General features: G+C 38.3%; 2 protein-coding genes across 2 annotated transcripts; one reads left to right on the forward strand and one right to left on the reverse strand.

Moving 5' to 3' along the window:
* LOC133718677 (probable 2-oxoglutarate-dependent dioxygenase SLC1) lies at nucleotides 1-2,547 on the reverse strand. Its single transcript, XM_062145538.1, has 4 exons — nucleotides 2,088-2,547; nucleotides 1,410-1,657; nucleotides 590-950; nucleotides 1-485 (listed from the first exon to the last, which is right to left on the reverse strand). Exons 1-4 carry the CDS (start codon nucleotides 2,373-2,375, stop codon nucleotides 234-236), a joined length of 1,149 nt encoding a protein of 382 aa, XP_062001522.1. The 5' UTR covers nucleotides 2,376-2,547; the 3' UTR covers nucleotides 1-233.
* A 4,499-nt stretch (nucleotides 2,548-7,046) lies between these two features.
* Nucleotides 7,047-7,640, forward strand: LOC133716370 (uncharacterized). Its single transcript, XM_062143080.1, has one exon. It carries the CDS (start codon nucleotides 7,047-7,049, stop codon nucleotides 7,638-7,640), a length of 594 nt encoding a protein of 197 aa, XP_061999064.1.
* The last annotated feature ends 5,595 nt before the right edge of the window (nucleotides 7,641-13,235 follow it).

The following is a 13,235-nucleotide window of genomic DNA, read 5'->3' on the forward strand; positions in this document are numbered from 1 at the left end:
CGCGCCACAAAGTAGCAAATTACAATAGTTATCCACGCATTTGTTTATTTATTTTTCCTTAATAATACGGAATTCCCTTTTATTTTCCAGAAAAGCTGGGTCAAGACATCCCATTCCAACAAAATTAATGTTGAAACTTCAATTTTCTAGTGTTTCCTATGATTCGCAGTCCAGTCACCAAGTCAAAATGCCAAAAATCTAATGATATCTTTTTTTTTTCTGTGCTCGATCAATCAAGCCAATTTCCTCGATTGCAAGAAACTCTTACTGTTCGTCTGGTGGTCACGCGAAGCAATATACTCGAGAAAATTGGCAAAGTCTGTGTCCCTGTAACGAATAGGGTTGGCTTCGTCGACGAGTTTAGGTGAAGGCCGAACAACGGTGTCGAATGGCAGGCTGTGCAATGAAGCAACAGAGATTCGAGACTTGGATGAGTTGACAACAACCCTATGCAGCACGCTTTTGTATCTCCCATTGCTAAATATCTGTCAATACAGATTGTGCATAAGAGTAAATTAATTTGCTATTAATTGCATATATAATTAATATGACCGTACGTACGTACGTAATATTAGACCTAGATAGCTACCTCAAGATGATCACCAACGTTGACGATGAATGAATTCGGAAGTGGTTCCACGGTCACCCATTTTCCTTGGTGCTGTATTTGAAGACCCTGGACTTGGTCTTGAAGGAGAAGAGTGAGGATGCCATAATCAGAATGAGGTGGAATGCCTAGGGTTAAATCAGGTTCAGGGCATGCAGGGTAGCAATTCACCACAATCAGTTGGCTTCCATCTTCAAATTCATCTAAAGTACTGGTCCTGGTGTCTATTTTCTCTGTACCAGAACTCTTTGTAGTTTCCATCAGTCCAAGGCTCTCCATGACAGCCTCCAACAGCTCTAGATACAAAAAATTCGTGTTCTTTGAATAGTTCACTACTGTTTCCCTACATATTGACGGAGTAGTTAATCTTTGAATTAATTAGAATTAATAGCAATGAATTAACCACTGAAAGAACCAAACTCATAATAGTTATACGCCTCTCTCAATGAAGTGTATATATATTGGATTCATCATGACTTGGTCAGTGTTTAATTTTGTTTATCCTAGCAACACTACTAGAAAAAAAAAATCCCCATTGGCCACTAATCTTGCAAGAAAATCCTTTAAAATGTGGGCAGTGTTTAATTTTTCTCATCTTATCAATCGCTTAATTAGGGTTTAACTTATACTAGAGTTAACCCCTAGGTACTATTTATAGTTTTATACCCTAACATTTCAAGTTATCAAGTACTAATTAAATTTTCAAATGAGCACATGCCAAGGGAAAATTGTACGTATATAATATATAGAGAACAAATTTATTGTTGCACGTCTCGTTTTAGAACTGAGATCGAGAGGTCACCTTAGGTCCACAGGAGATGATGGCCAAGAAGGAGCACTGTCTGATAAAGGATGGCAACTAAGCTTGAGAAAGTCTCTCCAGCAGAACACTTCATCATTGTTTTGGTTAAAGCTTGTTCCATACCTAGCTGGGGAAGCCATATCCTTTGACATGTACTTTGATCTCTCATCGAAAGGAAGCTCAAAAAACCTTTTACTTACATCAGTCATTCTTGATATAACTTCATCTGTGATACCATGGTTTATCAACTGCATCAATCAAAAAATTGATTAATATATTACGGGTTTAATTTGTTTTTAAGTTGGTTAATTCTTCACACTGATTGATCAATATATGGCCTCAGGAGATGTTAGTACACGGACAAGGAAAACGTATGAACACAGATCACCCAGAAAATACTTATTACCAATGAGTTATATACATAAGAACTAAAACGGTAAGTCTTCAATCAATACTATCAGACAATGGGACATGTTATATGGTGCGGAATTAAGTCTCTTAGTATAAATATCACGCGAAGGAGAAACATTACTCAACATACATGTTCTTGGCATAATTAGTATTATCCAGTAAAACACATGCTCATGATCAAATTAATATACAAAAACAAGAATGGATGTATACTTGATGTTAACATGGTCGACAAAGGAAATTAAGTGTATGGACTCAAAGATCAACCAGAAAAATTCCAAATTTTTCGCAAGCTTTTGCGAGGGAGTTCAATGCTTGGGATCTGCTGCTGGAGCCTTGCAACTGAGCGAAATCAATAACTGGTAACTTGAGAATAGTCTCTCCTCCTATTGCTGAATTGGGTCGTTCCTCCTTGGGCAGTATGTACTTGGTTGGAACTCTAGTCAGCCCTCCTTCACACAAGTGTCTCACTCCTTTCTGCAGGTATTGATCATGGGTTTCTGTTGCTTTATTTTCTCTGTAATTGGTGTCAGCAACAGCACCACTTGAACCCATCTCAGGCAACGAAGTCTAAAGACCAGGTTATTCTCTACCAAGAGCTCAAAGAAAATTCTTTATATCCTCAATATAAAACCACCTAGCTAGGTTTACGTATAGCAAGAATAGCTACCATAACGTACTAAATTCTGAAGAATAATTTCAGAGGTGAACTATTTATAAGGGGATCGGAGAAGGATCGAATAGGAATAATAGCTATAGGTACTACTGGTCCCATATATATGTGCAATTCCATGCATAATTTCATTTCCATGGCTAAGAGACCTTTGACCGTATACCGTTTCAAAGTTCGAGGTGGTGGTGCATGACTACTGGTGATCGATTATTAGGAACTTCTTCTAGGAACATACCCTAGACTAAGAAATAATTGAGATAGTCAACAGATCTAGCCTCTTCCATGTGAATAGGCTTTGCTCCAGTCAGTTCCGTCCCTCTGAGGCAATTAAGAATTTCTTTAAGGTTGAAAACTAGCTACAATGATGCCAAGACAAATACTAGATTCGATGAAACCTAAAGGGGGTCTACTTTCTAGCTGATGCCAATTGATGATAAGGATTGATCATGATGATCGATAATTGATAAACCTTTGTTCACTTCTGAAAATTTTTCTTTGGTAGAAAATAGTCTATTCTAATTTCCGCATAGATAATAATTTATCAATTTGAATTTAGAATCAACTATTTGTTTCACATTGATTTGTTCTTAGTTTGAATTTTAGAATCAACTATTTGTTCCACATTGACTTGCTTTTCTGTCATGTCTCCTTCCGCTTTATTTTGGTATAGTGGCTTGTTTTTGTTGTACTATATTAGCTATGTGAGAAAGTTTTACAACATTAATATATCAATACATCAAATAAACTATATTTGATACAGAATTAGAACGGCTTCATATATTAGTAAGCTAGTTTGACTTGATCTTGAAGTAGTCTACCTCTATATTGAACTAGTTTATTTCTATATCAAATTAGTGTACTTAATGTATTAATACATTAAATGTATGTAGATAAACCCCACTAGGTAATTAAATAATTAATTAAAATTAACAATCTTATGGTTAACAAATTTAAAAAGTAAAATTGAGAAAATCGTCTTAGTTAACTCGATTTATGATTAACTGATTCACTGTAGTTTCGTTTGATTATGCTGATGACGGTCGTTATGGAATGATGCATACGCATGCCCTAGACTGCTGCAGATCATAATAGATCCACTGTGGGCGGCGGCGGCAATAAACCAATATCTGGCGTCTTTGCATGTATGAAATATATCTGGTTTCTTAAGTATACGTTCTTCATGTTAATTAGAGTGGTTCTCCTGCCGGCATATAAATCTTCTCTGTTCGTGTTGATCATTTCAATTCTCATCGTTCTCAATAGCCATCGGTACGTAATTCTTTGATCGATCGATGCGGAATAAAGACCGAGAACTATTCTTTTATTTTCTTCTGCACGTGGCTGTTTCTCTTTGAATGCTACTAGAAGTATCAAATGTTCCTCCAACTGACACTGATCCACCTTTGGATCGAGGCCCAAAAACTTTTAAGTTTGAGCCTTCTTGGGTTAGCGACAGAGAATGCAAAGAGGTGATATCAAGGGCTTGGGATGTTCCTTGTGAAGGTACCAGTGCCTCTCAATGGGTTGGTAAGATTGATCGTTGCGCCAAGGACTTATCTACTTGGAGTAAGTTGAAATTTTCAAATTATAGAAAGACTATAAACAATCACATTGAAGAACTTCAACTGCTTCAGGATTCCTCTTTTGCGGATGATTGAAAGAGAGCTGATACTCTTATTGCTGAGGTGGCAGAGTTATGGGATAGGGAGGAGAGTTACTGGGCACAGAGATCCAGAGTGAACTGGTTGAAAGCAGGAGACAAGAATACGAAGTTCTTCCATATTACTACTATCCACCGACGACAGTGAAATCGAATTCTTCGTCTTTAATCCCAGGATGAGTTATGGTTGGATAAGGAATCGGATATAAGAGATGATGTAGAGAGCTACTTTAAGAATCTTTTTACTTGCAACGGCCCAAGAGATTGGAGTAATGCTTGTTCAGCCATCAGACCTGTTGTTACTGATGAGATGAACCACAACTTATCTTTACCACTGTGTGAGGAAGAGATTAAGGTTGCTGCTTTTGAAATGGGAGCTAACAAAGCCCCTGGCCCAGATGGCTTTCATGGAATATTTTATCAAAAGTTTTGGGGAATCATAAACAGCACAATCAACAACACTGCAAAGGAGTTCTTTGTCACTAATGAGATGCTTGCTGATCTCAACCAAACCAACATTGTTCTCATTCCTAAAGTTCCTTGCCCTCAGAAGGTAACTCAATTCAGACCTATAAGCTTGTGCAATTTTTCGTACAAGATCCTTTCCAAAGTTCTTGCTAATAGATTGAAAACGTTCCTTCCCAATATTATCTCCCCTCATCAAGGAGCTTTTGTACCGGGGAGACAAATTCAAGATAATATCTTAGTCGCTCATGAGGCTTTTCATTACTTGAAGTTGAGAAAGACAGGTGATAGGCATGAATTGGCTCTAAAGTTGGATATGAGTAAAGCCTATGATAGAGTTGAATGGGACTTTTTGGAAGTGGTTCTCATCAAGATGGGGTTTATGCATGGATGGGTTTCTTTGCTGATGGCTTGTGTCCGTTCAGTCTCCTTTGCCGTTACACTGAATGGCAAAACTGGTGGTTACTTTAGGCCTTCTCGAGGGCTAAGACAAGGAGACCCCATCTCTCCCTACCTTTTTCTATTCATTTCTGAAGTTTTTTCCTCTCTGATCCAACAAGCTTGTGATGTTGGCAGTCTCCATGGGATAAAGTTAAGCCAACATGGTCTAACCCTCTCCCATCTTTTCTTTGCGGATGATTCCATTTTCTTCTTGAAGGCCACTAGGGAGAATTGTGAGGAGATAATGAAAATAATTGGTATTTACTGTGATGCTTCGGGGCAACTTGTTAATTTGGATAAGTCAAGTTTGTACTGCACTCCTTGTACTTCATCAGATATTTCCGCTGAGTTTTGTGCAATTCTGGGCGTCCCAATTACTGTTAATCCGGGCCGATACCTTGGGTTGCCTACAATTTGGGGTAGATCAAAAAAGGCCTCTCTTTCTTTTGTCAAAGCTCGGCTCATGGATAAGATTCAAAGCTGGAAATTAGGCACTCTCTCTATGGCTGGCAGGGAGATTCTCATCAAATCAGTGGCTTTGGCTGTTCCTACTTTCCCAATGCATTGCTTCAAATTCCCATCTACCCTCTGCAAAGAGATTGATTCTGTAATTTCTAACTTTTGGTGGGGTCAAAAAGATTTTGAATCTAAGATCCATTGGAAGAGTTGGGAGTTTATGGGCCAACTGAAGGATTGTGGTGGTTTGGGGTTCCGGAACCTCAATGACTTTAATATCGCTTTACTTGCTAAGCAGGTTTGGCGTTTGTTCTCAAACCTAGACTCTTTTTGTGCGAAGATTATTAAAGGAATCTATTATCCTAATTCCTCTATCCTCAGTGCTGGGAAGGGATCTAGATCTTCTTGGGCATGGAGCAGCCTTTTGGAAGGGAAAGATTTAATTGTGGAAGGCTCTAGGTGGCAAATTGGCAATGGGTGTCAGGTTGATATTTGGTCTGATAGATGGATTTTGAATGCTAACCCAGGTTATCTGAGACCACTGCTCCCTGTTTCAAGTTCTAGACCTCAGAAGGTGGAAGATATTATCAATTGGGACACTAACAATTGGTGTTTGGATGATATCAGTGATTTACTTTCTGAGGAGGAGAGGGTTCAGATTGAGTTACTATTGTTTGGGGACGAAACCATGCCAGATAGACTTATTTGGCCACCTACAAAGAACGGAAACTATTCGGTAAAATCTGGTTACCATTTCTTTCATTCTCAGAATCTTAAGCTATCCACCATTCATGCACATTCCTCCCATAGAGTGGACAGCAGTGTGTGGAACTCCATATGGGCACTCAATGTCACTCCTAAAGTCAAAAACTTTATGTGGAGGATCATGGTTAATGCTCTACCATCCTACCTAAATCTTTTCAACAGAAAAATCATCCAAAACCCATTATGTCCAGTTTGTGAACTTTACCCTGAGTCAATTGAGCATATCTTTTTACAATGTCATGGTGTTGTTTGTACATGGTTTGCCTCTGACCTGAACTATAAAGTTGATCTACAAACAATTGACACTTTTGACAAATGGTTTGGAGTTATCATTTCTATTGCTGGTAAAAACAAACAGCTTCAAGCAGATTATCTTACCATGGTCTCCTATCTCTGTTGGGAAATTTGGAAAGCTCGTTGTTCCTTTATCTATCAAGGCACTCCCATCAATCCTTTGTCAATTGCTTCATCTGCTACCAAGGCTGCAACTGAGTTTATCCTCTACTCAAGAAACAAAATTCATGTTATGCATCCATGTGAACCCCTGTAATCCACTCAGGTATGTCCCTATCCCCCTCCATCTTCTTCCCTCATTCCCCCTTCTCTCTCTTCCCTTTCTCTCTATAATCAACCCCATCACCCTCGTATTAATCCACACCTCCAGAACCCCATTTCTACCAACCTACTTCATCCAACTCACTCACCTCATCACCTAAATTCCATCATAACTCTCCCTCCAAGCCAGATCCATCCAGATCCCATCCCTATGCGTCCTCCCCAAATCTCCCAAAGTCATGTCCATCATCACAACCCCAACCGTCCCACCCACAGTGTGCCTTACCTTCATACTTCTTACCTTTGGAAACCACCACCTCACGGACACATAAAGATAAATTTGGATGCAAATTGGGCAATTGATACTCACCTCGTTGGGTTGGGCGTAATTGCAAGAGATTGCCGGAGTAAGATGATTGATGGTGTTCATTCGATTGGTCAAGCTTTTTCGGCACACGAAGCAGAAGCCCGTGCAGCCATCCTGGCTTGCAATCTTGCCGAAAAGCTCTCCCCTGTTCCAATCATCATCGAATCAGACTCAAAGTGTTTGATCGATGCCATCAACTCTCCCTCAACTTGCAAAATCTGGAGCATCTACCCTGCAGTTGCAAAGATCAAGAACTCTCCCTCCTTTTGGCAGCGTATTGCTTGGTCATGGGTCTCAAGAAAAGCGAATTCGGCGGCAGATCACCTCGCCTCGCTTGCGGTGCGGAGAATGTGCCCGGACGTCTGGATTGATCGTCCGCCATCCTCCCTTGTTGGTATTCTATCAAGAGATGGATTGCCCTGCCCTCCATCTTCATGATTTCTTTTGTTGGTGGCATCAGCTAACCGGAATCTTCTGTTGCTGCTTCATGTTTGTTGGATTTCGGTGCTTCCCGTTTCTAGGCTTTGCAGTTGTTTTTTCCTTCTTTTTCTGGTTTACTGTAGCTTTATGCTTTCAGTTGTTTGTTCCTTTTCTTTGATTTCTCAAGTCTTTGCTTGTTTTGGCATTTGACTTTGTGATTCATGCGTTTGTTTTGGGCTGTGTCCCTTTGTACTGTTGTTGCGGCCTTGTGCCTTCTTAATTGATTCATCCCTTCGACCAAAAAAAATGTTCCTCCAACTGTCCAATCTGTCCAATTCTGCAGGGTAAAGTACGTAGTTACTATAACGTGAATTTCCTTTGATAGGGAGGTGCAGATATAAAGCGTGAATTTTTTAAATTTTAATTTTTGATTAGGAAGAAATATAGAATTTATCTTATAATAATATCTTTTAGAGTGTGTTTGGATGAGGGAAAAAATGATGGAATTTAATTGAAAGTGAGGATTTCATAATTCCTAAAAACCAATTCCCTCGTTTGGCATTATCAGATTGGAAAATTTAAATTTCTTTGTGGAAAAAAAACGAAGGAATTCGTTATTTAAATTCCTCACTTCAATTTCCACCAAAATATGTGTCATTTACGAATTCATTTGCAGTATTCAATTTTTATTTCCAAAACAAGACTTTTTTCTATTTTATCATTTTATTTGTTTTAAACTTTCTTAATTTATTACACATTTCAAATCCTAAATAGATGCAACTAAACAATAGAAATTGCAATTAATGGAATTTTAGATTGATGGAGTTAAAGATTCCATCATTTATAAATTCCTACGGATTTTATAATTTTCTCATCCAAACGCACCGTTATAGAAGAACCTGAAAGAGTACTATATAGTTGGATCTGTTCTGGGTTCGCTGTAGGCGCGCGGAAACCTAAACCTACAAATCAAGCCTACCTCGTTTGCCGATGAACATGCCCACCCCAAAAACGGCACCGTCTGTTTCTCCAGCAGAAGGGAGCCCCAAGTGAGAGCCAGTCAGGGTTGATGAGGAGGGAGCAGCATGGGTTTCCTTCATAGCGAAACAAATAGCAGGCATGATGCATGAGTACTCCATTGAGGAACTCCGGAATGGCTCAAGCGTCAGAAAAAGGGCTAGATATTTAGCCTAATATGAAAAACCAGCCCCAGCGGAAGCTATGCCTGGTGCTTTGTTCATAATCTGACATTCTAATCAAATCTATTAAATAATGTGAAACCAATTATACTTACAAATTTCACCAAAGAAAAAGAAAATGCGAAAGAAAAGCCACGTGACGTTACCCTAGAGAAGCTGGAAGAAGGGTACGAATTGGCAGCATAACACCAAGTGTTTTGTAATTGTATGTGCACTCTTAATTACTCTACAAAGGCTACCAGACAGAGGGGGTACCAATTCTTGAATACGACGGGTTGAACCAGATGATCAAGTACTGAAACTCGGATCTGCACCTCCCCTATCATCATATGCAATACTGTGCCTATCTAGCCCAATGAAGGTGCCCATAGAAAGATCATATGACTTTTAAGAGTCGTCAGATTCAATAAATCCGGAACCCCTTTAAGTTTAATCGGCAAAGAATGATCGATTAGACTATCAATTATATCTACAAATTAAGGTACATTTAGTTACACCTCTTTGGTTAAGCGCAGAAAGATCTATACAAGAGACATGAAGGTGTTTGTCTCAAAGAGCAAGTTCAATTCCTAAACATTTTATAAATTAAAGTTTACCTACTTCACTATGCCAATAATGCCTTCAGACGACCGATGATATCTATCGTCTGATATGCAAATTTTCTGTTGTGTATCCGGTTGCCGTCTCTTATGACATTAGACGACATACATTGCCCATCCTCTCATTTCCTTCACACAACACAAGCTTCACAAGGCTCTGTTGTCTTAACAACCCAACTTTGAAGGATTTGGGACTTTCTGTGGTGTCTAATCACATAGAGCGGCACATTAATGTTGTTCATATCAACTACACTATACTGTTTTAATCAAACTGCTATTGTTTGAAATTAGATTAGAACACATTTATATGTTATCTGAGGTTACCAAAATAAAGGTTTGTTTAACATTCTGTTGTTTGAATGCATTTTTAGAGACATTTAAGTGTTGATATAACTGGAAAACAACGTCACTACGAAATCAGTCTTATGTTGTTTGATTAAGGTCAGAAACTCACTCTTCTGTTGTTTATATCAAGCTTTTTTGTTGTGTGATAATTAAATGAACTTCGTTTTTCTGTTGTTTGTTAGAAGTATTTATGTTGTTTGATAATGAATTGAACTTCAGTTTTATGTTGTTACAAGTATGTAGGAACGACAGACAGTTGTTCTTTTTTATTGTTACTGTATTTGTGGTACAACATATCATAAACCTGCATGTGTTAGATTTGAACCATATCAAACCTCATTCATTCTGAACAATCATCAAAGGCATATTATAGGACCTAAAATCAGCAAATTTCTCATTGCATCAATTAACCCACCAAAATACAAATCCCATAAGTACCATAATACTAAACTAGCTAGCTAGCTAGATTTTACATTAGCCAATTTCAAGTATTGTCATTGTTGTGATCAGCATAATATTTTGATCCTAATTTAACTAAGACAAAAACCTAGTAGGCATCTATAGAGTAGATAAAGCAACTGCATGCATAATGTTGTTCAACATTTTCCATCAGTTATGTCAAAATGCACAAAAGCAGTTCCTAAACGCTACTACTCAAAACCTACCGAAGACAGAACCAAAGCTAGCTATATAATCATTTGACAGATTATAATTATATTCATGAACTTCTTAGTCACTTGGCCAACAACATGAGAAGTCTTCTTTGCTGCTCCAATTACGCAGGCCAGTTTGCACTTTCGAATACCGTGTTCTTAGAATGTACAGAAACTATTCAAAATCTGTTTTCCGATACCTACATTGTCGTGGATCCTACAAGTACCATCTCTCCAGAAGTTCCAACAAAAACAGAAATAATAGATGCATTTGTAGACACCAAAAATTTAATGAAAATAAATTCATTAAATAATTCGGTCAACACTTGAAATTATGACCGAACAAATTTAGTCGGCATGTGGGTCCCACAAAATGTGCACGTGGCTTATGCGTAAGCAAAACCAAGCAGACTCAGAGAACGACACTTGGCGACACATGAAAGGCCCGACGGCAATAAATAAATTTGTTCCGACTTAATCAGCTGATATTAAGCGGATCAGTCAAATTAAATCAGTTGATTCCGAGTCAAATCAAGTATTAAATTTCATCTGCTGATTAGATGTCAATTTATTTAAATTGATAATCAAGATGAAAATCAGCCATCAAATTAATTGGTTAATTCCTTAATAGTCGTGATTAAATCAGTTAATTAAAGCTGATTGATTTGATTATGTTATTATTGAAATACAATTAAAATCAGCCATCAAATTGATTGGCTAATTCCTTAAAAGTCGTAATTAAATCGGTTAATTAAAACTGATTGATTTGATTATGCTAGTAATGAAATGCAATTAATTACGTGTCATCAAGTCATTCCAAATCGAGAGAGACATCGACACTATAAATACCTCTTCTCAAAACAAGAGAAGGACTTCAGTCGGAGAGAAAAATCACTCCCAAAGTTCATAAGTCTTCAAGCGCGTGAAGAGCCTTCAAGCTGCCAAATAGCCGGTTCATCACCAACCTCAAGTCAAAGCACTCATCACGTGTCAACCCTCGTGGGCATCATACGACTCAAGATCAAGTGTCAATCGCCCTTGAGCCAAGTACACCATCGAGGACGACGACAGACAGAGGGACGCAAGTAGACCTATAAATGGACCGGATTTGGATCGGATCGACCTAAATCCAAATCCGTTTACTTAAAAAAAAAATTCGATCCAAACCCGCTCCGTTAACCCGGCGGATTGTTGATAGCTCGATCCAAATCAGTATCCGCCGGGTTAACGGATACCCGATCCGCTAATCCGACCCGTTATAATTTCAAATATTTTAAAATTTTAAATAGTAATATTAAATTTATATGATGATACCTCATAAGATATTAATAAAATATTAAAACAACATGAAAAGTATCACCAAAAGTAAAATTATATTAACAAAATTTTTAATGCTTCTTGGAATCTTGGGTGATAGACTCTCCCTTAGATATTTGCAAAAAAATTGTATTAGAAATTCTTCATATTTTATATTTTATATTTTTAAAAAATAATAATATATTAATAAAATAATAATATTTTATTATTACAAAAACGGGCCGGATCATTAACGGATCGGATCGACCTAGATCCGTATTTGATCCGTTAAATAAACGGGTTAACGGATTCGGATCATTAACGGATCAACGGATCAAAACTTTCGATCCAAACCCGTCCAATAGTCACGGATCTGGAGCGGGTCCGGATAAAAATCCGGTCCATTTACAGGTCTAGACGCAAGCAGACGGAAAAAACCTCTCCAAAGCTCAGAAGTCTCCCAAGCTCGTGAAGAACCATCAAGCTGCCAAATAGCCGGTCTCTTCACCTCGCCGACTTCAGACAAGCAGGGGAAATCACCTACAAGCTCGGAAGTCGACAAACACGCGGAGGATCAACAAGCACCAAACACATGTGCTGATTCATCCACCATCAAAAGCCATACTCGCCACATGACACCGCTCGTGGTTCAAATCTGAACAAGTTCAAGCCTCTACAGCCCTTGATCATCCGTCGTCTTCAAGTCGTCAACAAAGCAAAACTTCCGCCAAGTTCTTCATCAAGCTCGTGGATAATCAACAAGCAGTACCAAACACACGTGCTGGTTCATCCCCTACCAAAGCCGAAGAACACTCATCACGTGACACAACTCGTGGCCTAAATCCGATCAAGATCAAGCTTCTACAGCCCTTGGTCAATCGTCTTCCTCAAATCATCAACATAGCAAGAAGCTCACACTACAACCGTTCGATTCAAGATCAAGTGCTCGCCACCCTTGGATCAAATCAACATCAGAGATCGAACCAGAGGAGAATTTTGTGAAAGAACATCTACAAAGATTGTAACCCGCAAATTCATTAATAAAAATATATTATTTTGTACACGTGTCCTTCTTTCATTCGTTGCAGGATTTTTTGTGTTTATAGCATTATATTATGGATCAAATCATCATGAGACTGAACATATTAAGTGCTACATAAAGGCAGGGTAGCTCTAACTCTATTTTACTGTTGCTAGAGAAAGTAGAGCACTACAATATTGTCAATTTAATCTCAAATGTTTTTGTTTTTGAGAATATGTTTAGTTTCTATGTCTGCATTGTGATACCCAAGATTGTTTCTTTTGAGTTGAATTTTCTTCTAGTGTTCTAAGTGATAGATTGCTAGTGCACGTGCTTCCCACTTCGGTGAGAAAAAAAAAAAAAAGAGAGAGAGAGACACTTAAGTCTATTACTTTTGCCTTAAATCTCTCTTTAGTAGACAAAAAGAGGGGAAAAAAACTCATCACGGTCTACCAACGACAAGAAAGAAAATATAAAAACTCAGCGAGATTTCCTCTCGA

This window comes from Rosa rugosa, chromosome 6 (genome assembly GCF_958449725.1).
Source record: "Rosa rugosa chromosome 6, drRosRugo1.1, whole genome shotgun sequence".
Taxonomy (NCBI): Eukaryota; Viridiplantae; Streptophyta; class Magnoliopsida; order Rosales; family Rosaceae; genus Rosa; species Rosa rugosa.

Bases quoted from the DNA above. Each gene is read 5' to 3' on its own strand.
- LOC133718677 (XM_062145538.1), bottom strand. From the start codon at position 2,375: ATGGGTTCAAGTGGTGCTGTTGCTGACACCAATTACAGAGAAAATAAA. The intron at 1,658-2,087 runs GTTGATCTTTGA...TGATTGATGCAG, and splicing joins AAAAATTTGGAATTTTTCTG to TTGATAAACCATGGTATCAC. The intron at 951-1,409 runs GTGACCTCTCGA...GTCAATATGTAG, and splicing joins TCATCTCCTGTGGACCTAAG to GGAAACAGTAGTGAACTATT.
- LOC133716370 (XM_062143080.1), top strand. From the start codon at position 7,047: ATGCGTCCTCCCCAAATCTCCCAAAGTCATGTCCATCATCACAACCCC.